Source organism: Dryobates pubescens, chromosome Z (assembly GCF_014839835.1).
Source record: "Dryobates pubescens isolate bDryPub1 chromosome Z, bDryPub1.pri, whole genome shotgun sequence".
Classification (NCBI taxonomy): Eukaryota; Metazoa; Chordata; class Aves; order Piciformes; family Picidae; genus Dryobates; species Dryobates pubescens.
The window spans coordinates 39,475,995-39,501,695 of record NC_071657.1 but is presented as its reverse complement, the minus strand read 5'-3'; the positions used below and the strand labels follow the sequence as shown (position 1 = coordinate 39,501,695).

Genomic DNA, 25,701 nt, shown 5'->3' with positions numbered 1-25,701 from the left:
AAGATAGGTGTGTTCCCTTGAGTAAAAAATGGGGTAGACATGCCAGAGACCTGCATGGATGAGTTAAGGAGCTTCTGAAGGAAATCTCATGGAATAAAGAAGGGACTTGTCATGTGGAGAACTATGGAGTAGTTGCCAGGGCATGTAGGAAGGCAACAAGGAAGGCCAAAGCCCTCTTAGAACTAAAACTGGCAAAGGCACTAAAGGAGAACAAGAAGGGCTTCTTCAAATATATCAATAGGAAAAGGAAGAACAGGGAAGATGTGGGCCCACTGCTGAATGAGGAGGCAGCCCTGATAACTGAGCATGCAGAGAAGGCAGAGTTGCTGAATGCCTTCTTTATTTCAGTCTTTACTCCTGAGATTGAACTCTCCTATGAAGTTCAGACCCCAGATAAAGGAGAAGACGACTGGAGGAGGGAGGACTTTCTACTAGTCAATGAAGGATGGGTTAGCGATCAGTTACATAAACTGTAAATCCATGGGGCCTGATAAGATGCACTCAAGAGTGTCAAGACAGCTGGCTGATGTTGTTGCTCTGCCACTCTCCATAATTTTTTGCCAAATCCTGGCAGACAGGAGAGGTGCCTGAGGACTGGAGGAAAGCCAATGTCACTGCAGTCTTCAAAAAGCCCAAGAAAGAACTTCCAGGTAACTACAGACCAGTCAGCCTCACCTCCAGCCCTGGAAAAATGATGGAGCTGCTCATTCTGGACATCATCTCTAGGCACTTGGAAGAGAAGATGATCAGGTGCAGCAGCATGGACTTACCAAGGGGAAACCCTGCTTGACTAAAATGATAACATTCCATGATGTTGTAACTGAATGGGTAGATGCAGGAAGGCCAGTGGCTGCAGTCTACCTTGGCCTTAGTAGGGCTTTTGACACTGTCTCCCATAACATCCTGGTAAGTAAGCTCGGGAAGTGTGGGACAGAAGAACACATAGTGAGATGGTTTAGGAACTGTGAGGGTCACAGAGCACTGGAACAGGCTGCCCAGAGAGGCTGTGGAGTCTCCTTCTCTGGAGACTTTCAAGACCCATCTGGATGTGTTCCTGTGCAACCTGTGCTAGATCCAATGGTCCTGCTCTGGCAGGGGGGAACTCAATGATCTTTGAAGGTCCCTTCCAACCCCTAACATCCAATGATTTGTTTACAATTTCTCCTGTACACCCAGGATCTCAGGCTAGAATCTTTTTACCCAGCTTTGAATATCTGTGTTCAAAGAACTTAGGAGAAGCACCGTCTACTCCTAATTCACTGACATCACTTTGTGTCAGTGAATCTTGCAGGAGCACAAATTATAACATTTCAGCATGCACCTGCCTGGGAACAATGAAATTCTTGTTACCCAGTGTGTGAAAAATTGTACATTTGAAGATATGCTTTAAATTCCTGAAAGGCTTTTCTTGCTGGTATCATCTGGAAATGTACTATGTGGGTCAGTGTATGATTTCCCTTCACTTCTCAACTTGTGGGCCCATTTAACTGAAATATGATAGTGTGGGAGAAATTTTGCCAGTATGACCTGCCAAATAGGAATTAAAAAATAACTTCTGTCATTCTGGTAGGGTGACTTATTGCCATTTGGCTCAAGCCACAGCCACCACCTGGTGCCCAAATTCTGACCTCAGTATGCCTCAAGCAAAAGGCTTTGTGAGCACCCTCAACTGCCCAGAACTAGTCACACAGGGTGACAGACTGAAGTCCTGCCAGCACCAGCCTTGCCAGACCATTACACCTGATTTCTCTGGTACAGTGAAGCCTGAGCTCTTCCTCTGCTGTCTTGCCTACTCACTCTTAGGCACCTATCCTCTGCTTGGGTGGAAAGTATCCTAAGTATGATGAAAGGAGAGGTTACTGTTCCTGTGACTGATCAGTGCTAGCAAGGCGTACTGGGCACACAGGACAAAAACTGAGAATGAGGCAGTCAGCAGATCTCTTAAATCAATGCTGGGTTCTGCACTGACGTTCACAACTTGATTCTTTCTGTGCCTTCTCATGTGTTCTGAGCCTCTTACACTGAGGCCCTTCCTCTATGCTTTCTTGTCAAGGGAACACTTCACTTGCACTAGCAAGCCTGAAGTTCTCAGAAAACTGAGAAAGGCTGACAGAATTGCCTAGAGAATAAAGAAGGGAATTGTGCAACCTGAAGAGGACAAAGTGCCATCAGCATCTTGGACTATGATCTAGAAGAAGAAAACAAGACAGGCAAAACAAATGTAATGCAAGCCATATCCAGTGTACCAGCTCCACCTGTAACATAATCAAGCACACAGTCTTAGCCCCAGAATGGTCACGCTCAGGTATTTTGCCACCACGACAGAATTTTTCTTGTCTGCAGCCACTGATACATTTCTGATTCCTGCCAGAGTCAAATGGTGCAGCTGTGGAAGTAGTAAATAGCAGGAAGATACTTACTTACTTTAGTATTCACAAGAGCATTTAAGGAGTTACTGCTAAACTACAGAATGGCCATTGGTAACTAGGGGTGCTTTCTGGCTCAGAGGTTAAAAAAAAAAAGTCTGGTAGTCCAATTCCAAAGTCCAAAGATAAATATTTTGTTGCAAAAGGTAGATCTGCTCCCTCAGATCCATTAACTGTTTCCAGTTGTACCCTGTGTTCTATTGAAATATTTGCTTACATGCACACTTACAGTCAGAAAGCATAAAAATTATTAACTCTACTGTCTTGTGAAAACTCAGTAACAGCATTTAGGTAACAGCAAAAAAACTAGTGGCTTTCCAGCTCCAGTCTGCACAGTACTATGTGAAACTATACAGGTAAATGCAGCCTCTCTCTGAGGCATGTACCCTTAAGATCCCAGCACATCCACATTTTTCCTCATGTATCAATTAGGTAAAACATTTAAAACAAAATGTCACTGCTAACCATGACTGAAGTGGTGGTGTGTAGGTCCGATGTTATGTACGTAAGTGTAGCAGCACTTTTCCTTCCTTTGGCCAATGTGTCATCTCACAGGAATCTTTTCTTGCTTGCAAAGTGATTAGGTGGTATACTTCTATTAATAGAATGATTACTTGACTGATAGGATTGCTGCTTTCTCATCTTCATCTTCTCCTTACCCACACTACTTTTCTGATGTGAAACTGATGCTTTTATTTTATAACCCAGAGTTTTGGTTGCATGGTTGCATGTCCTGTAATATCTGCAAGCCATGCTGATTGCTGCACATGAAGCACAGCAGGAACCTCATGACGAACATTTTGCATGGGCAAGATTCACTCAGCTGTCAGGCTGTTAGCAGGAGTGCTAGAAGTATAATTTCAGGGCAGTGAAACAGTCTCCCACAGCTGTGTTCGTGCCTGATTTTCAAATGTTCCTCCACAGGGCTTTTTCTGGGACACCTGCCAGGTAAGGCCTGGAATCAATGCCATTACAAGTCCTAGGCCTGAGGCTGCTATATTCAAGAGACTGCTATCTGCTGGTGAGGTGGATTTCCAGGCTTCGTAATGGTCTCAAATGTCAGGCCCATCTGTATATAAAATAGTGTTGGGTGACTTGCTGATCTTGAAGATCTTTTCTAACCTGGTTAATTCTGTTCTATCTAATCAACTAAACCATGGCACCAAGTGCTCATACAGTCTCTTCTTAAACACTTCCAGCGATAGTCACTCCCATCACCTCCTTGGACAGCCCATTCCAATGGCCAATCACTCTTTCTGTGAAGAACTTCTTCCTAACATCCAGCCTAAACCTTCCCTGGCACAGCTTGAGATTGTGTCCTCTTGTTCTCTTGGTGGTTGCCTGGGAGAAGAGACCACCACGTGGCTACAACCTCCCTTCAGGTAGTTGTAGACAGCAATAAGGTCTCCTCTGAGCCTCCTCTTTTCCAGGCTAAGCAACCCTCTTATATGATAATATGATACCTCTGCACATCAACAACCACAATGTGAATGTGAAAAGCAGGGATAAGCATGGAGCGGAGTCCACTGGCTCTCACCATTTCATATTGCTTTCTTCCATGCTTTGTGGGCCATCCTTTTCTGAGGTAAAGGTTACAAGCTCACTTTAACAGCTTATCACTGCCTCCCTTTACTGAAGTAAGTTTTTTCCAGTATGGAGGGAAATTCTTCTCAGGTGCATAGGTACCTACAGGATAGCTTGCCAAAGTGTTGTAAGACAATCGTGCTCTGCTTTGTGCCACTTCAGCCTACTTCCATTCACAAACTTAATTTCTTGGGAGGTAAGCTACTGTTGGCCATATACACCCTGCATTAAAGAAAGCCAGATCTGCTCCAGTTAGCACAGCTGCGGATACTGATCCTTAGCCTACAACTACAGCTTCCCTCCTGTGCCCAGCATCTGCTCCTTCTCTTCTGTGCTGGGTTGGACCTGCCCAGGAGTATAGTTGCATGTCCTGGAAAGGAAGTTCCGCAGACATTGGACCAAATATCTTATCTATAGAGAAATTAGCAAAGAAACCACAGGTAGGGAGTGTTTCCATTCCAGATAATTTTCAGTCAAGTATTGAATACCTGGAAACACTTCAAGCTAATCTTATTAAACTTTATTCTAAGGTACTGAACAAAAATTCCTGGGACAGGAAGAATGGCAGCTGACCTCTGCCAGTAGGTCACAGCCTGTTTAGGAACTCAAAGGTAATATGTAGGTAACAAGGTAACGTCAATAGAGCTATTCAACTGAAGAGAGATTTCTCTGGCCTAGGATTGATGTGACTGGGAAACACCTATATACTGGAGCAGTGCCTTTTGCAGCCTGATGTTATCACTCAGGTAGCCTCCCTTTGCATTTCTGATAGACACTGTCAGCACACACATCAGAAGCTACCATAGTCTGGCTTGCTTTTAGCAACATCTGAGAATAGTCTCTCTTCTGGTAGCACAGTCATAGTGGCTGGCTAGCACCAGTCCCCCAGGGCAGCAAGCAAAGCATGCTTACATCCTCACTGGGAGCTTCTGCTAGGAAAGATTGCTTGCCCAGTGGCAAATGCAGCCAAAAGGGACAAAAAGCTGGCACAAGGTGCTAGCAGAGGAGAGGTCCAAATGACATCTTAATGGTAAACACATTTTTCATCAGGGTATTGGCCGACTTCAGACTTAAAAGGTGCACTCTATGAAGGAGCCACGTAAGAAAGACCCTGGGAGGCTTTCAGTGTCAGCCTTAGAAAGAAGTAAAAATGGAATTCAGATATTACCCTGCTATGGTATCTGCTGAGCTAATCCTTGTCATATTACACACCACTATCCGTTTGACAGAGATCCTTAGCTGTGTGTCTGACCATCTCTGTCCATCCATGTAATGTCCTGCAAACATGCACTCCCTTGGCCATGGTGCCTAGATCAATGATAACACAGGCATTGCTGTTCTGATGAGTGCAAATATGTGGGATAATTAAATTCCACTTTTCAAGAGTAAATCAAGAATAAACTGTTGTTGCAGGACGTGACTACTGTCAGGAGCATCCTTAGATACAGTGTCCCAAGGACTTGCTTAATGCCTTTTTCTGTCAGTGATGCGACTTCAGGGGTCATAAAACGCCAGGAGAGGCACAATTGCCTGTCTCACCTAGAGGAGCTCATTATTTAAAGCCAAGATGTTCACTCAAAAGAGGAAGGAACAAACACTGATAAACTATGCCAGTTCAAACTCTTGCTGTTACCAGATTCTCCAAAAGGAACTGTCTTCAGAAGTAACTGTCTTATTTCTTCAAGCCAGGAAAGTAAGCTGCTGAAGTGACAGTGAAGCACATAAGCATCTTCAAGATGAAGGTCAAAAGCTATGAACAGGAAATGCCAGCAAGAGGACAACTTCTTGCCTTCCAAGCCCCTCTTAAAACACAAAAGGATCATGATTTTTACTTTTGCAACTACGAGGAATGAAATTAAGCTAGTTTGAAGCTCAGGCTATTACAAATATCTCTACTGCTCCAAACCTACCAAATGTGTAAGTCTCTGGTTCTGTGGGGTACTTAAAAATCCTCTGGAACTAAGGACTGTGAGCACCATGGAAATGATACCTCAGAATATGAAGGGTAGAATACATCTCATTAGCATTCACCTTTCCAAATGCTGCCTTCTCAGCAGTTATTGCTCCAGTTTTTCCTACTGCCAACCACAAACCTCCTACCAGACTGGCACTTGAGGATTAAGCACAAGATCATTAATGAGTAACTATGAAATCAGCAGGCTCCTGGGTTATTGATAAACAACAGTTCTACTTTCTGAATTCAGTGGAAGCTGGCAACACAGTACTCTTTTACACCAGAGCTGGTCCCACCATGTTCTTGCTCCAGTCATTCTTGCTTCCTATGACCATTAAAACCACAGTAAATCGTCTCTCTTTCATGGAACCCTGCATTTCAAAATAACCCCAGCCACTCAATGTTTTGCAGGTTCCTGAACACCAGTTCTTCCTCCACTGCAGTCCCCAGGCAAAACACGGCCCAGCCTGTGCTTCTCACACATGCTTTGCAGACTGAAAATCTCATTCAGAGGTTTTACAAAGTTGCAAGGCGAGACTACTGCACCCATGCTAAAGAACTATCATATTTTATCATTTCTGGGTGGACTTACTAGCATTAATATTTCTCTGCATTTGCTTCTCAGCTGCATCATTTGTGTAAGTGGGGCCTGAAAATCTGCTTGCTTCAGAATCACGGCACAGCTTCTGCACAGAAGCACAATGCCGAAGACTTCAGGCCATGCTGGGCCCATGCTACGCATAATCCACTCACCCTATAGCGTGAATGAGTCAGCCTAGCAATAACGGGAGGATGCACTACAAAACCTCACAGCCAGGCAGCATCCAGCTCTTCTTTATGTCACAGCTTGTCACATATATCCAGCCATACAAGCAACCAGCATGATACATGCACAGAAACAAGGACAGGTATGAATCTTTGTGGTATAGGAACAAACTGGCTTTAAAAATGCAAAATACAACATCTGCTGTATCCTGGAAATCACTGCCTCTCCTGTAAGCCAGCCAGGAGACTGTGTATTCAGCTGAATCTTTTTCTTCCTTTTTTTTTTTTTAATACATAAAAATAGAATTGACTTTGATTTATACAGCATCTTAATTAGCTGCTTTCCTCTTGAAATCAGCATTATTTGGCCTTTATCTTGCAAAGAAATTGACGAAATCCTAGTTGTGATTTTGCTACAACTCGGATGCAGGGAAGTCGAAGCAAACAATGAATGCTTTCAAGCTGATGCTAATCACGGCCTATGATTTTCCATTTCAGCCTGTTTTCGTGAGACAGCCTGTCCTTTCTTCAATGAGCATGCAGTGTGTGAGAGGGAGAGAGGCAGACAAAGCATCAACAGCTTCCAGTGCTGAGGTGAGTTAGCTTGCTAGGAAAATAGTTACATTGTTGTGTCTCTTATTCGTCTCACTTCCCCCCTTTCAAAACGAATTTAAGATGTAAAAAAGGAAACAGCCTATGAAGGCATAGCAGTTTAGACAAAAGCATATGGTATTTTAGTATCTGGTCTCTCCAGATACGTAGAACATACTCAAAGAGATCACCTAGGCACGGATCATGCAGATTGTTGTGGTCCCTTGTTGAGACCTGTTGTGTCTACATTCCTTTACTAAGGAAAGTGATCAAATAACGGTAAGGCAAACACAGGAGCAGAAAATGCTTTTTGACTGATTCTTCACTACAAATTGCAAGGCTCAGTCAGAGACTGAAAGGTAGGCTCTGTCACTATATATGAGCTGGGCTGCTAGAAGACATCTTTCTTTTCTGACTGAGTTTGCTGTATGGAATTGATTTCTTCCTGTATAGCAAATGGGTAAAAGTAAAATGTTCACTGTGGTTTTATGCTGTCCTTGATGAACTCCAAACAATAATAATCACCTTTAAGCATTTTTTTTTAACAAGGGGAGACTAAATTTGTAACAAAGATTAAAGGGTGAGTTTTCAGATGCACAAAGAAGAGGAATGATAAACAAGTGCTAAAACTAGCTTGATTCAAAAATGTAATTCCTTTTGGCACTGCCTGGGAAAGCTGTCATTGAACTTTTTTTCCAAATAGAAACAAAACTGTTCTCTGTATGCATTCAGCATTCTAATTCAAGCATCTTGCCTCATACTGCACCTTTAGATAGAGTCTCTATGATGCATATTTGACTTACTGGTTTCATTTTGCAGTACCATTACTATCACTCCTTCATTTCAACATCTTTATTTTCTGTTTATGCTCCTTTATTCTTTTGCCTGTTAGGTGTATGTGGAAATAAAGTATAGCAGTATATTAATCCAATGATGGCACAGGGCATATCTTATTTACTGTGGTGTAATATCATAATAAATTCAATAATGCTTTACTTAGTTTGCTCTGCCTCTGCACATCCTGAAAGCATTCAGGATGATCACAGAATCATAGAATCAGCCAAGCTGGAAGAGACCTCCAATATCATCCAGTCCAACCTATCACCCAGCCCTATCCAATCAACTAGAACATGGCACTAAGTGCCTCTAAGGGCCTCATCCAGTCTTTTCTTGAGGATCTCCAAGGACGGCAACTCCACCACCTCCATGGGCAGCCCATTCCAATGGCCAATCACTCTCTCTGTGAAGAACTTCTTCATAATGCCCAGCCTGAACATCCCCTGGCATAACTTGAGACTGCATCCCCTCATTCTGTTGCTGGTTGCCTGGGAGAACAGACTGACACTCACGTGGCTACAGCCTCCTTTCAAGTAGTTGTAGACAGCAATGAGGTCTCCCCTGAGCCTCCTCTTCTCCAGGCTAAACAACCCCAGCTTTTGAATGGTACTATGCCTAAAGAGTTTTCACATATTTCAGAACTATAATTTGAAATGTTTCTCTTTTAAAATTTCAGAAAGTGTTAATTTTTAGGCTAACTTAAAGCAAACCAAAGATGCAACTGACTCTATATTACAGAATCACAGAATCAAAGAATTGCAGAATTGTTTGGGTTGGAAAAGGCTTCTATGACCAGAGAGTTCAACCTGTTGACCTAAAACTACCATGGCTGCTCAATCCTGTCAGAACTGCCCTCTCTACATATATTTTTAACACTTCCAAGGAGGGTGATTCCACCATCTCCCTCAGCAGCCTATTCTAATGCCTGGCCACATGTTCAGTAAGAACTTTTTCTTAATATCCAATCTAAACCTCACCTGGTACAACTTGAGGCCACTTCCTCTCATTCAATTCCTTGATACTAAGGAGAAGAGACTAAACCCAACCTCACTACAACCTTCTTTCAGGTAGCTGTGGAGAGCAATGAGGTCTCCTCATCCTTGCCTTCTTCAGACTTAACAATCCCAGTTCCTTCAGCCACCTCTCCTAAATTGCCCTTCTCTGGACATGTTCCATGACATGAAATTGTAGAATTAATGACCCTTAGGACAACAAGAGGGATGCCCAGCAAGCTCACTATCCTAGACTTCAAGAGAGCAGACTTTGAACTCTTCAAGGTACTGCTCAGTAGGGTAGCATGGGATAAAGCCCTGGAGGGGAGAAGAGCCCAGGAAAGCTGGACAGTATTCAAGGACCACCTCCTCAAAGCTCAGGAGCAGTATGTCTTGACATACAGCATGATAGGCAATAATGGCAGATGGCCTGCATGGATGAACAGGGAACTCTCAGCCACTACCAGTTGCAAAAGGAAGCCTACAGAGGGGGAAAACATGGACAGGTAATCTGAGAGTAATACAAAGAAGTTGTCAAAGCAATCAAGGATCAGGTTAGGAAAGCTAAGGCCCAGACAGAATTAAATCTAGCTAGGGGCATCAAAGGGTAACAAGAAAAGTTTTTGTATCAGCGACAAAAGCAAGAAGAGGGAAAATGTGAGCCCTTTCCGGAAGGAAATGGGAGATCTGGTCACACAGGATATGGAAAAGGCTGAGGTACTTCGATGACTCTTGTGCCTCCATCTTCAATGGTAAGGACTCTAACAACACCATCCAAGGTGCTGAAGGACAGAACAGCCACTGTAAAAGAAGACTGGGTTTCGGTCCATTAAATGAACCTGAAAGTGCTCAAGTCCAAGGGAACTGATGAGATCCATACACATCCTGAGGGTACGAGCAGATCATATTTGAAAATATGTCTGGAGAAGTTCCCAGTGACTGGGAAAGGGGAAACATAGCCCCTGTTTTCAAAAAGGAAGTTAAGGAAGGCTTGGGAAACTAAAAGCCAGTCAGTCTCACCTCAGTGACCAGCAATACAATGGAGCAGTTCTTCCTGAAGACTCTGCTGAGGCACATGGAAAACAAGGTGGTTGTTGGTGGCAACCAACATAGCTTCACCAAGGGTAAAATCCTGCCTGACAAATTTGGTCGCTTTTTTATGATGGGCTCACAGTGTCAATGGCTAAGGGATGAGCAACTGATGTCATCTTCCTGGAGTTGTGCAAAGCATTCAACACCACCCAGACATCCTGGTCCGCCCCTGTACTCAGCACTGGTTAGGCCACTTCTGGGCCCCTCAGCTTAGGAAAGATGTTGAGTTGCTGGAACCTGTCCAGAGAAGGGCAACAAAGCTGGTGAGAGGTCTGGAGCACAAGCCCTGTGAGGAGAGGCTGAGGGAGCTGGGGTTGCTTAGCCTGGAGAAGAGGAGGCTCAGAGGAGATCTTATTGCTCTCTACAACTACCTGAAGGGAGGTTGTAGCCAGGTGGGGATTGGTCTCTTCCCCCAGGCAACCACCACAGAACAAGAGGACACAGTCTCAAGCTGCACCAGGGGAGGTTTAGGCTGGATGTTAGGAAGAAATTCTTCATAGAAAGAGTGATTGGCCATTGGAATGTGCTGCCCAGGGAGGTGGTGGAGCCACCATCACTGGAGGTGTTTAAGAAGAGCTTGCATGGGGTTCTTGGTGCCATGGTTTAGTTGATTAGATAGTGTTGGATGATAGGTTGGACTCTCAGAGGTCTTTTCCAACCTGGTTAATTCTATTCTATTCTATTCTATTCTATTCTATTCTATTCTATTCTATTCTAAATTGGAAGGATATAGATAAGGAATTGGCTAGATGTCTGCTCTCAAAGAATTGCAGTCAATGGCTCAGTGTCCAAATGGAGACTTTTGATGAGTGGAGACCCTCAGGGTTCAGTACTGAGACCAGATGTCTTTGTTGGTGACATGGACAGTGGGATAAAGTGCACCCTCAGCAAGTTTGTTGATGACACCAAGCTGTGTGGTGTGGATGATGTACTGGAAGGAAGGGATGCCATCTAGAGCAACCTTGACAGGGGGGAGAGGTGGGCCCAGGCCAACCTCATGAAATTCAACAAGGCCAAGTGCAAGGTCCTTTCACTTGGTCAGGGCAGTCCCAAGCATAAAGACAGACTGGGTGATGAGTGGATTGAGAGCAGGCCCGCAGCGATGGATTTAGGGGTGCCGACTGATGAGGTGTTTGATATAAGCCAGCCATGTACACTGGCAGTCCCAAAAGCCAACTGTATCCTGGGCTGAATCAAAAGATGCATAGTCAGCAGGTGAAAGGAGGTGATGCTGTCTCTGGTCTGTCCCTGGTTAAGACCCCACTTGTGTCCAGCTCTAGAGTCCCCAGCACAAGAAGGATGTACAGGGTCCAAAGGAAGAACAGAAAGATGATCAGAGGGCTGGAGCACCTCTCCTGCAAGGACAGGCTGAGGGAGTTGTGTTTGTTCTGCCTGGAGAAAAGAAGGCTCCAAGGAGACCATATAGTGGCCATTCAGTACCTAAAGGAGGCCAGGAAAGCTGGAGAGGGACTTTCTATAAGAGCCCATGGTGATAGGATAAGGGCTAATGATTTTAAAGTAGAGTAGGGTAGATTTAGATAGGGCATTAGGAAGTTCTTTACTATGGAGGGTAGGGAGACACCAGAACAGGTTGTCCAGAGCACTTGTGGATGCCTCATACCTGAAGTGTTTAAGACCAGGTTGAACGAGACTTTGAGCAACCTGGCCAAGTGGGAGGTCTCCCTGCCCATGGCAGTGTGGATGGAACTAGATGAGCTTTAAGGTCCCTTCCAACGCAAGCCATACTATGATTCTGAATATAGTGGTAAAATCAGACTGCTGGCAACCAACATCCCCAGGTCCTTTCTTGCCAGGCATCTTTCCAGCCACTCTGACCCAAGTCTGTAGCATTGCATGGGGTTGTTGTAACACAAGTGCAGGACCTGATACTTGTCTTTGTTAAACCTCATACAACTGACCTTGTCCCGTCAATCCAGCCTGTCCAGATCTCTTTGCAGAGCCTTCCTACTGTCAAACAGATCAACACCCCCACTCAATTTAGTGCTTTCTTACTGAGGGTGCACTCAATTCCTCATCCAGATCATTGATAAAGATATTAAAGAGAACTGGCCCCGATACTGAGCACTGGGGAACACCACCAGTGATCAGCCCCCAGCTGGATTCAACTCTGTTCAACACCACTCTTTTGGCACATCCAGCCAGCCAAGTTTTTATCCCACTGAAGTGTCTGCCCACTGGAACTATGAGCAGTCCGTTTCTCCAGGAGGATGCTGGGGAAACAGTCACAAAGGCTTCACTAAAGTCCAGGTAAACAAATCCACAGCTTTTTCCCCATCCACTTAGCTGGTCAGCTAGTTGTAGAAAGATATCAGGTTCACTAAGCAGGACCTACCCTTCATGAACTCATGCTGACTGGGCCTGATCACCTGGTTGCCCTGCACATGCTGCAAGATTACACTCAAGATGATTGGTGTGATGACCTTCTCATGGTACCAAGGCCAGACTGACAGGTCTGCAGCTCCCTGGGTCCTGCTTCTGGTCCTTCTTGTGCATGGGTGTCACATTTGCAAATCATCAATCAGGTGGGATCTCCCCACATAGCCAGGACTACTAGTAAATGATGGAAAGCGGTTGGTGAACTCAATACCTTCTGCTGTGTATCATCCAGCTCCACACACTCATCTATGTCTAAGTGGTGTAGCAGGCCATTAAGCACCTCCCTTTGGATTATGGGGGCTTCATTCTGTTCCCTCTCCCTGTCTTCCAACTCAGGGAGCTGGGTATCCAACAAACAACTTGTCTCATTACTAAAGACTGAGGCAAAGATGTACTGAGTACCTCAGCCTTTTCCTCATTCTTGAACAGTGTTCCCCCTGCATCTAGTAATGGACAGAGATTATCCTTAGTCCCCCTTTTGTTGCTGATACATTTGCAGATGGATTTCCTTTTCTTCTTAAGAGCTGAAGCCAAAGTAATTTTCAATTTTGTCCCTGCATAGCCTCATGACAACCTTGCACAGCTCACAAGTGGCCTGCCTCTTCTTCCAGCAACTGTAAACTTTCCTCTTCTCTCTAAGTAGCAACAAAATCTCTCTGTTCACCCAGGCTGGCTACCTTCTCTGCTGACTTGTCTTTTGGCACATGGGAACAGCCTGTTCCTGTGCCTTTAAGAGTCCCCCATTGAACAGTGTCCAGCCTCCTGGACTCCTAGCCCTTCAGGACTGCCTCGAAAGGGACTCTGTCCACCAGGCTCCAAAACAGATCAAAATCTGCCAGCTGGGAGTCCTTGGTGCCAGTTTGCTGACTCCTCTCTTTACTTCAACAACTGACTGCTGACCCCAAGACAGCCCCAGTCGTTACATCACCCACAAGTCCTTCTCTATGCGCAAACAGCAGGTCCAGCAAGATGCCTTCCCTAGAAGCCTCTGCAAGTAGCTCTATCAGGGAGTTTTCCTCCACACACTCCAGGAAGCTCTGTGACTGCTCCCTCTCTGTTGAACATTTTTAGAAAAGACATGAGGGAAGTTGAAGTCCCCACAAGAACAAGGGCCAGTGACTGTGAGACTTCCAGATCCCTGGGGCATATTTTATGTCTCTTCATGCCGCTTGGCTGGTCTGTAACAGACTCACACCAAGCTTTCTGCCTTGTTGGCCTTCCCTCTGATTCTTATCCATAAACACTCAACCCTACTGTCATTAACCTCAAGACAGTCAAAACACTCCCTGACATATAAGGCCATACCATCACCTCTCCTTCCTTACCTATTCCTTATGAGGGTTTGCAGACCTTGGTTGTGTCACTCTAATTGTGTGAGACATCCCACCATGCTTCTGTGATGGGCACTAGATAATCATTTTCCTGATAGAACACAGCTTCCATTGCTTCTTCCTTGTTTCCCTTGGTGTGTGCATTGGTGTAGATGCACTTCAGTTGCCCTAATGGTCTTGCCACCTTTTGTAATGGGAAGTCCAGGTTCCTCCCTGTCTATTCTCAGGGACTCCTATTGTGAGTTATATGTGATAACTTAAACATCCCATGGTACTCTATGAAGCCTGATATTGGGAAAATGCTGATGAAGAGAAATGAAGAGGTCTCTTTCAAAAAAATGCTAGGTTGGGAAAAAACTTACAATTATTCTGCAAATTCTTGGACTGCAAATACTAGAAGCTGCCCAGTTACAAAATACTGGAAACAGGTTGTAAAAGAGAAAAGAGCAGACAAGCTCACTTTGGTCATGAAACAGATGGTATGCACATTTTAAGAGATCATTACATCAGATGACTCTTGGTTCTTAGAACTAAGAATTAAATTGGATGAAAAGATGAATTTGAGAATTTATGTTGCTTTTAGCTACAAGAAACACCACACTATCTCACTGTCACCGGTGTGCAAACAACATTACTCAGATTATGTGCAGTACTGCTTTCTTTTTATTTTAAGAGCACCTTGGGAATGGCAAAGGGACAGGAATGCTTGACAGGACTTTCTACAGGAAAGGGGCAAGAAGGAGGGTTTTACTAAGACTTACATGACCTTTAGCTGTTGGGATTAGAATGTCACAACTACTGTCACCAAGTCTGAGTTCTTAGTGACAGTCACTAGTCTTAAGAGTCCATGACCAGTTTAGCCAATGTTAATTGCAGAGGTGATATATACTTCCCTTTCTGCTCCACCTTCATGTTGGTGTTTTGACTTTTCATTTCCATTAATTTTCACATTCTCCTTTTATTTTGAAGACCAGTAAGCAACCTTTTGTGCAGAGATAAAAGCTGATGTTTGAACTTGACTTGTGCACTTCACCCCCCTACACACAGGAATCATTTTCATCTATCCAAGAAGACAGCTTTTTTCAGGCCTTACATTGGTTAGATTCTTATTGCATGCATATGTGTTCATCCCTGGTTGGCAAATACACATTCTCATCCCTTAGCTTGCAGACCAGCTCCTGTGAGTCCTGGCCCTTGTGCCCAATCTGTTAATCTACACTGGTTAGTAACCATTCCACATTACCTATTTCCCTGGTCAAGAGAAGGAGATGCATGATTTTTTGTCATTTGGGTAAGTCTGTATGGATCCAAAGAACCAGGTTAACAGAGAAGGGACTTGGTCATTTATATACCTCACACAGTATGAGCAGCAGCCTTCATCCCACTGATCTGCCTACATTTTACAGTCCTTGGTTTACATAGAAGCAATAGAGATCTTGTGATTTCAATGTGCTGACGTGTAGGAATGGAACTCTGACCTCCAGCAGTCCCATCCTATGAGTTGAGCAAAACAGAACTTACTCAAGCCTGCGAAATGCACAAATCTCAGACAAGACTGCAGTTCTGTTCTTACAACTTGAATATGTAAAATCAAAAGCTAATACTATATAAGGATGCATAAACCAGATCAAATCTCAGATAAGAAGCAGCTTCAGAGGTCACAGATGTGCTAGCCTGAACTCAGCATAATTTTTGGATCAGCGTTGGTTAATTAATAATCTTGTGCTTCACTTGAACTCAACTCTTCAGTGAGTGCTGCATATATATTCAAGTTTTCAGAGCAGTGCAAATGACAACACACTACCAAGCAGCAAGCTCAAGATTACACAAGTACTCATTCTTCCCTTGGGGAATGTTTAGCTAATAATTATCCTTTATGCAAATATAGTAATGCCTGACTGAAGACTTTCATTCATTCCAATGTGCAGAACCAGAGCTGAACATTCCTGTCAAAAAGCTATCCAGGTAAGAGATCTGCCTCTCCTCCCACATCTCTGAACTGAGGTTTCATTTGTTGTTTGCCTTCTCTGAAAGGTGGAAAAATGTCTCTTTTTAGTTATTTTGCACACTGGCATTGCTTTTTAAGTTTTGTCATTACTCTGCTCTTCGTAAATACTGCTTATAAGGTAGATCCTGGGCAAAGGTTCACAAAACATGCAGTCAGCTGCAATTCACACGGAAGTAATCTTTCTTGCAAACCTGGTGTAAGACTTCAAGATTGGTAATTCATCTAGTTTTCATTTGTACTTAAGAAAAACTGCCTATATGAAGCTTACCTGGTTCTCAAAGTATTGAATTATTAAGAATTAGCATTTTCTTAGTTATTAAATATGAATGGTTGGTCATTAAATATCGATGGGATTCAAAATACTGTCTTTAATGCATGTAGTAAACCCAAGATAACAGGGAATGCAACACGAAAAACATGGTAATAGGATATCTGTTTTTCCCTACAACAGCTTAATGTGGATAAACAAAGTCCAGCAAAACCACAGAGAAGAAAACAGAGCTTAGTGTTTAGATTTGTGACTGATGAGTAAGGTCTTGGAAACCTGTCTTGACAGATTTTTTTCAAAAAACAAACTTTTACTTTGGACTACCCTTCCAAATGCAAGAAGGCAGACTTTTAGGAGTGATCTTTGATCCCATATAAAATGTCTTTTTAATGGTCATGCCCCAGGATTCTCCACAAGAAAAATACTGTCCTGCCTTCAAGTGTATGCCAATACTTTGACCAGTGTGTTCTGGAATCCCTAAACAAAACCAATCCCTGGAGAAACAGCAATTTATTTCCAAGGTCTGATCACTCCCATGGGTGATTTGGTGGACTCGCCTTAACAACAGCTGCTCCATGACTATGGGAGTTTTATTGTAGCCTCCTCTTCACCTTTGGGATTGTTGTACATCAGAGGCTATTATTTTATTCACTGAGGTACTGGACTGAGAATCCTTCCTATGATCTGGATCACAGCTGCCAGTGAATTCAGGCATTTGAAAAAGAGCCTAACGTGCCTGTAAAATCTGAGATCAGCTAATAGCTGGAAGTAGAAGTTGTGGAGATTTTAATTAGAAATACACAAATCTAAAAGATTGTTTGACTCTTAGGATAACTCCTTAGTGTAACAGTTTTAATTTGTAGACATCTTAGATTAATGTCCTGGCTTCTCTTACTCACAGAGTCCAATAAACTAGTATTTTTTTCCTCTTTTGCTTTTGGATTAGCACAATGTTGAAATTCAACAGGGAAACACATTGAAGCCACAGTATTTTGCCCAGATATAGCAAAAACTAACCAAGCCCATTGAGTTCCATGATATTCCTAAAAAGTACTGTAATGTTCTTTGCCTATAGCCTGAAGGCTTGCTGGGGCATAAATAAACGCTTTTGGGTGTTGGCAGCTTGCTTACATCTGCTGCCAAGTACATCTAGGTCCTGGTAGTCTGAAGCTGAAAATACAATACCTTACACAAGAAAATACAGTACGTTCTGTTTTGTCACTTGATCCTTTCTAAAACTTACAGGTTATGTTGATATTTCTAAGTAATTCTGCACAACAAAAGCAGATCAATAAATCAAAGCAGCATGGTATTATGCTATACTATATGTATTTCAAGGGGGTCTATTTTAGATTTATTTTAGTAAGGTCATGCAGACTAAATGTCCTCACCACACCTGTTCATATCTGTCCAAAAAAACAATGTTGGCTCAGGTTTTTATAGCACCATAAAGGGTCAGAGTGCTCCTGGGTACTTTCCTCTGAGAAACATCCGGTTTGCAGGTGTAACACAGCTCTGTATGTGGAATCTATGTACTGTAAATGAGCAGGGATTTTTTTCAAAACTGTGTTAATACGCAAAACCAGAGCAGTCCTATAGTCATAGCCATTAGAGACCAAGAGAGGTTTCTCTCAGGCAGAGAACACAGCTATGTGAAAGATGAGCAAAATGAACAGCTTAACACCTACAAGTTTTAAAATCAAATGCTTAGGTAAACTGATGTCTCTTGTGTTTTTCTGTGACCTATGCAACAAAAACACAATCAAACTTCAGGTGATAAACATAAAGCTGGTTCTACCCACACCGGTTTTTATATGATTTTTAATAGTTTGAACACAGAGAAAACTGCATCACTTGGGTCAAACTGTAAGAAAAGCTCTATCTTATACTTGTAATCTCAGTTTCAGCAAGGCTGAGTGATTCTAGCAAAATGCTGTGATACTGTGTCTGACTTCCATCCCAAATACAGCATTTAGGAGAACTCCTTAGCACAGGGAGACAGGCTCACCTTGTTTACTCCCTATTGGGCTTTCTAGAGATACAGGTTTGGATTTTCTGCTGGACAGTCAGGATGTAGAGACAAAAGCATTTATCAGCATAAAGTTTTTTTCAGGTTGTCCTGTTTCACAAAGTACAACTCATCTAGCCAGGATGGTTGTATGTATACCAGCAGAAACCACATTGCCAAGGAATCTGCAAAGAAAAAATCCCAGGGAATGCTTCCCTGTGCAGAGATTTTTTTCAGGTCAGTGGCATGGTGAAAAGACAGGAAGAAAGTGGGACTAAAACCAGTTGGAAAGTTGGCAGTTTGTTTGGCTTGAACGGTTCTTTGCTTTGTTCCTCGTTTTCACAAAATAAACTGAGCCACTGAATTTAACCCAAAAGAATGAGTGGTTCAGACAGTGGCTGTGCTGAAGTGGGGGGAAGAGGGGGCCAGAAATTTCTGCTTTTGTTCATATGGGCAAGGGCAACTTGAAAAAAATTAACTGTGAAGATTACAAACATCAAAACATAACAAAAAATCACCAAGACTACTTTTCATTCTAGTGACTTGGATGATACATATGAATGTGCATACAAGTAACCTTCACTTTTGTTAAACAGTTACAATTGTTAGAATGTCAGTCAAATGCAATGGATAGACACGTTCTGTGCTATACGCTGCCAAAACCAGCTCTGTCAAAAACAGCTCTTCAAGTTAAGTGATGGGAAACCTTCACTCAAAACCTTCACATGTTATGTGAAGGTCTGAGGGATGAAGGTCACCCAGGGTAAGGGATTGTCTCTTTTCTAACATACCACTTAGTATGGGCTGAGATGAAAATGGGGTATCTATTTACTGACACCCCTACAGCTCCTCAATATTGCTTGAGTATTGCAACTGTGGAAGAATGGTGGTGTTAACCCCAGTGCCAGAATAACGTGGCTGGAGTCTACTCATATGCACAGGACTTTGCAGTCTGCATGCTGCACAAATGTACAGGAGAGCACACAGCCATGGTGAGATCCCATTTTTAATCACGTGAAGCAACTGAATTATAATTGATCTGCAAGCATCCCAGGTTGAGAATTCTTGGGTAACACAGTTCAAAAATATTTTGCTGGTAACAACATTCCCTTTGGTTTTCGGTGTGGCTTTCCAAAAGCAACAATTGCACTCTAAACATTAACAGTTTCTGGAAACCAGTAACACCTCAGTTTAGAGGCGAGTATTTTACAGCGAGCACATTCATTTGACTCTGAAAAATGTATGTATCAGAATAAATGGTCATTTGCAGGAGGGAACCCCTTATTTTCAGGAGAGAAAAAGAACTGAAGGAAAAATACCTTGTCAGCATTTGACTCTTTTAGCCTGAATGTATTTATTCCACCAGGGAGTTGTGGGGTTTTTTGACCTTTGTCTAAAATGCATCGAAACTGCAGAGAAGACACACACTTTATCAGACCAGGTTTTGTTTGTTTCACTTCTATAAAACCTATTGTTCTGATTATTCAGTAAGACAGTGGAGCTGAAATGTTACTGAATTACCAGTCATAAACAAGAGCTTTTAATGGTATTACAGATAAATTGTATTCCAATAATCTTATATATTAAACACTATTATCATCCCTCAGGAAGCTACACAAACAATGCCTATGCGTGAATTTGAATGCTGGGGGTGGTGCGGTTGGGTTGGTTTTGTTGTTGTTGTTGTTGGGTTTTGTTTGTTTTTTGCAAATACCAATTTACTTGCAAATGAATTGTGTGATTTTAGAGAGAAGCAGACAGCAACTGTACATATAAATGTATGAGCCTAGTGTACAGAAGCCAATGCTATCTTTTTTTATGCAGCCATCGAAAGCGCTCACTGGATATTGCACTGCCCACTAGCTTCTAATTCTGTAGAACAAGGGCACAGTATTTATTTCTTGGCTGTCTGAATTCACTTGGCTGTAAGAAGTAGGTGCTATTCAAACAGGACTTGCTGTCCTTACACACAAGCCTCTCATTCTCCAAACTAATTTAGGTAAGCCAGAAAATGTTGGGGGTTTGCATCTTAAAATGAGTGTCTTTATTATAGTGGCTAGCATTCTGCATTTGGTAAATTTTAATCACATGCTCTTAAGTATTTCTCTTGGTGCTGTAACATTTTTTTTAATCTTTTTTCTCACCTTGCATTCTAACTTGTTTCCTGTTCAAGCTGATCTTGCCTAGCATAACCACACTGCATCTTACAGTCTAAAGTAAATTTAGATATTATAAATCACTAAAATATACAAACAGAATACTGTGCCACTGAGTGTACTTCAAGTTTTAGGAAACTGATGGGTATGGCTTTTGTCTCTAGATACTGAAAGAGGAAAGAAACAGCTTTCATTTGTAGATGAAGACAAGCTCATTACTAATTTGACTGTTTTTCCTTAGTAAAACACACTGGATTCACACTGTCTGCCACAAAGGGTTAAATTTGTAGATTGATTTCTTAGTGCTGTGTGTCACTGGAGCCTTGTGGTGGTGTTCTTGGTGGGCTGATGCTTTCTTAAAGGCACAGTCAAGTGACAAACTGGTAGCGTTAAAACATCTGTGCTAAAAAAAAAAACCCAAACCTTCATGAACTGCAATCTAACAGCAGTTTTCTTCATATTGCAGGACACATACATGAAGTAGACACTGAGATAATGGAAAGACTTGAGGCCACCAGGATGGAAAACACCACATCTTCCTATTTTCTCTTGGAAAGAAAGACTCATGTCAAGATTAGTAGGAAAGAAGTCGTGCTAGCTAAGATGAGGAAGAGCTGCACTTTCACCCCAAAGAAGCTTAAGAACTTTGTCATGGACTTCTTCCCTGTTTTACAATGGCTTCCCAAGTACCAGTGCAAACAGTATATTTGGGGGGATGTTATGTCTGGTTTAGTGATTGGGATCATTTTGGTGCCCCAAGCAATTGCATACTCACTCCTAGCAGGTCTAAAGCCTATTTATAGTCTTTACACATCATTCTTTGCCAACATCATCTATTTCTTAATGGGCACATCCCGACATGTCTCGGTTGGCATTTTCAGCTTGATAAGCTTAATGGTAGGACAAGTTGTGGACCGAGAACTTCTCTTGGCTGGGTTTGACTTGAATGATGATGTATCCCCAGCCTCAGCCGACGGCTCTCTGCAAAATGACAGTCAGTTCAACACGACTGCCTTCAACTTTACAACCACGGGGATGAACACTGAGTGTGGGAAAGAATGCTACGCCATTGGCGTTGCTACAGCCTTGACATTTGTAGCTGGAGTGTATCAGGTAAGTGGTTGCTGACATACAGAGGCAAGGTATGAAGTTCCTAAAGCTTCTTTGCATGACCTAAGCTTTGGTTTGACTCTCTTTGAATGAAAAATGTATCAGAAGTTCACTTGAATGTTTTCTCCAGGAAGCCTAACTGTAAGCAGCCCAGAGAAAGCATGAGGTAGGCGATTTTCTTAGCTCCAGGCAAGCACAGGTAAAACTAGACTCTTCTACGAGACCATTACATTGTTTTGATACTCAACTGCCTCTTGGCCTTGCTGCTCTCATATCACCAGGAAATATAATACAGATCTTACCATGAGGGAAATTCCAAGGTGGCTGTGTACTTCAACAATATAGAAATAATTCTGTTTCCCTAGATAAGTTTTACACAGGTTCAGAATGTGCTGCTCAATTTTTTGCTATTGGGTACTATGTTCTATCAAACTGCTGTCAAAAGATAAATCAGAAGCAGAAAAGAGGAAACGGTCTAAGTAAACTGTTCTCAAACAATGGCTGTGTTGTACTTTTGAGATTCACCAACATGTTGCCTATCACAAGGATATCAAGAGCACACAGAAAGAACCACAATGAGCATACAGGTCTACTAAGATGTCTATGTATCTATATAGATATATATGCACTACAAAAGAACTAACATTTTCCCTTTTTACTATGAAATTTCAAGTTACATTTATAAACAAGATGACCTTGTAAAGCTGTATTTTCCAAAGCCATCACTGGATGGAGAAGCAACTAGTTAAGGACAGCATTCTGGTAACTGGGAAAGTTTGTGAGCTCTTCTGCCATTTCTGACCTTAGGCATGCTACAAAGCCTGTCTGTGCTACACTTTCACTTACAATCACAGCACTAAAATAAAAAACTCTAATATAACAGTGCCAGTAATGCAGGGAACTTAGCTGCTGTCACTGAAGCTCTGTTTACAAAGCAACAGCAGTAAATTTCAACTCTATTCACTTCAAGTCAGGAACCAATAAAATTGGCTTTTGTATAACAGAAGAATTTTTGGATGGGTAATAAAATTCAGACAAGCCACTTCAGTGGAGTCACTTCAGGCCTGGCTTTGACTGACTGTTTCAGCCTCCCCATACATCTCTTGGGTTTGCAGTAACCCACAATGGTAAAAGGAATCAGGTATTTTTAAAACAGATTTAAAATGTCAAAGTGTAATTCATTTTAAGATTGAAATAGCCAAATACTCTCTGCCTCCAGTTAGTTCTCCCCCATTTGCACTTCATTATGTGCTGCTCATCTCTTTTTTCTTTTTTTTTTTTTTTCTCTTTTCTTCTATGTCTCCTCAGGTTCTAATGGGAATCTTTCGTCTGGGTTTTGTATCTATGTACCTATCTGAGTCTGTTCTAGATGGCTTTGCAACTGGTGCTTCCTTAACCATTTTAACAGCTCAAGTGAAGTATCTGATTGGAATAAAAATCCCACGGAGCCAAGGGCATGGGATGCTTGTTATTACCTGGATTAATATTTTCCGGAATATTTCTCAGGCCAACCTTTGTGATGTCATCACAAGTGCCATTTGTATTGTTGTGTTGGTCACTGCTAAGGAACTGGGAGATCGGTATAAGCATAAGCTGAAATTTCCTCTTCCCACAGAGCTGGTAGTTATTGTTGTGGCAACACTGGTATCACACTATGGGAAGTTAAATGAAGTCTATGCATCCAGTGTTTCTGGAGCTATTCCAACAGGATTTATTCCCCCCAAGGTACCACATTTCAACTTAATGCTTCGAGTTGCTGTAGATGCTTTGCCTCTTGCCATAGTCAGCTTTGTCTTCACTGTATCCCTTTCTGAAATGTGTGCAAAGAAATATGCTTACACCATCCGAGCCAATCAGGAAATGTTTGCTGTGGGATTCTGCAACATCATTCCTTCTTTCTTCCACTCTTTTGCTACCAGTGCAGCTCTGGCAAAAACACTTGTCAAAACATCTACTGGCTGCCAGACTCAAGTCTCTGGAGTAATTAGTGCAATGGTGGTTTTGCTGGTGCTGCTTTTCTTGGCACCTCTCTTCTACTCCTTGCAGAAGTGTGTCCTGGCTTGTATCATCATTGTCAGCCTCCGAGGAGCCCTGAGGAAGTTCCGAGATGTGCCAGCACGGTACCAGGTGAATAAGGTGGACACACTTGTTTGGGTTGTTACTATGTCTGCCTCTGCCTTGATCAGCACAGAAATAGGGCTGTTGGTTGGCATTGTTTTCTCCATGTTGTGCATCATTGTTCGGACACAGCGGCCACGGACAGCCCTGCTTGGTCAGATCCAAGACACCAGCTTTTATGAGGATGACTTTGAATATGAAAATCTCTCTTCTGTTCCAAAGGTCAAAATATTCCGTTTTGAGGCCCCACTTTACTATGCAAATAGAAACTACTTCCTCAAGTCTCTGCACAGATTGACTAACTTAGATCCTAATGTAGAAGCTGCTAGAAGGAAGAAATACAACAAGGAAAAGCAGCATCTGAAAAAGGGAGATCATACAACTGCTAACGGACTTGGCATCAGAGAAACCACTCTGCAGCTAGTTCCTAAGCAAATTGATTTCCAAGCCCTTGTTTTAGATTGCTCTTCCATCTCATTTTTGGACACCACTGGAGTTAATACTCTAAAGGAAATCCTGAAAGACTACAAGGACTTAAACATTTCTGTTCTCCTGGCTTGCTGCAATCCCTCAGTGATAGACTCTCTGCAAAGCGGAGGTTACTTTGGGAAAGATTTTGCAAGTATGAAAGAAATGCTCTTCTACAGTATACATAATGCTGTGCAATTTGCAAAAGACCAAAAGCTTTCAGAAGATTGCTCCGTTTAATCCTGTACCTTCCTCGACAAATCATTACTACAAAAATGACATAGGAGAAGGAACATTTTGTAGTAATTAAATTATCAGACACACTGTTGGCTGTGTACAGCAACTGGCCTACAAGCCATTCTTCCCTGAAGAGTTCTGCTGGTTGTCAGATGCCACATAAAACAGCCACTGGGGATACAGACCAGGACCAGGAACAGGTTAGATTACCTGCACCCTCACTGTAAAATGCAGGTGATGTGCAATAGGGAAGTTTGAGATTGACTTTCCCCTTGTAGCATGATCATGTGTGACCCAACATATATAGCATGAAACTGTTGTGCTGGAAAGTCTGCCCAGCGTCCACTGACTCTCCCAGTGTCTTAACAGCTGGTTTCTGTTAATAAGGCTAAAACATCCCTGTGAAAATGCAACCAATTTAGCATCTTGGTCACATAGCAGTTTAAATTCTAGCTTTCAATGCCCAGTCCCTTCCATCATTCTAGGTTTGCTCCTAAACAACTCCCACTATGCGCACACAAATAAATGTATCAAATATTGCGGAATGTAGCAGGGCTCTCCACCTTGATTACATAGGCATAATGACACAAATTCTCACAAGGAACAATGATCCAACACAGTTTTCTCTCAAAACCATCATTTCCAAAAATTACTGCTGAAGTCACCTGTGTTATTGGCTGTGATCTGTGATAATTAGCTACTGAAGGTTGTAATACCCTTCATCATGCTGGCACAAATGTAACTCTGATGCACAATTCTGTAACTAGTAATGAGATACATGGGATCAAGAAAAATGAAAGGCTTTAACTGGCACTGATGTAGTTACCCAGCTATCTGTATCATCCCAGAAACATAAGTTGCTCCTGATGGGCAGATGCAAGTCCAACTCACAGACACAAAGGAACTATCAAACATAAAACCTCAGAACTGTGATGCAGCACAGCATGTTACTCCTACAAATGCCTGCCTGGGTGTGAAGAGGATTAGAGAGGGTAGGGTGGGAAGGAGTGGTCTGCCTAGAAAGGGACAGATAGGTCAATCAGAACTGTCTGTCTAGCTGCCACTGATGCAATGCTAATGAAACTTTAAAGTACCTGGGCCAAGTAAAGTGAGCAAAACTTTGTAAGTTGTGTATCCCTGTACGTCAGAAAAATTCCATGATTGTACATACTACAAATGGTTTGCATTTGGGTTTTTTTTCTCTCCTATCATATTATTCGTTGATTTGAGGTCCTCTAAACTATGTTTTACAGGGCTGGGTTACATTAACTGAGGCTCATTCTGCTTTATGTCAAATGACACTTCCAGAGTCACTGTGTATTGCAATATATGCATATTCTCTTTTTACAAATAAGCATA

At 42.5% G+C, this 25,701-nt stretch overlaps 1 protein-coding gene across 4 annotated transcripts in view; it reads left to right on the top strand.

Moving 5' to 3' along the window:
* Positions 1–24,937, top strand: part of SLC26A1 (solute carrier family 26 member 1) — a 41,298-nt gene extending 16,361 nt beyond the window's left edge. The window contains exons 2-4 of one of the 4 annotated variants that reach the window (XM_054177979.1): positions 7,228–7,323; positions 20,876–21,522; positions 22,828–24,937. In XM_054177979.1, coding sequence (XP_054033954.1) covers positions 20,905–21,522; positions 22,828–24,345 — 2,136 coding nt within the window. In that variant the 5' untranslated portion in view covers positions 7,228–7,323; positions 20,876–20,904 and the 3' untranslated portion in view covers positions 24,346–24,937. Of the gene's footprint in view, positions 1–7,227; positions 7,324–15,648; positions 15,935–20,145; positions 20,253–20,875; positions 21,523–22,827 lie in introns of those variants that run through there. The other 3 variants (XM_009908768.2, XM_054177981.1, XM_054177980.1) reach the window with 3 other exon arrangements.
* The last annotated feature ends 764 nt before the right edge of the window (positions 24,938–25,701 follow it).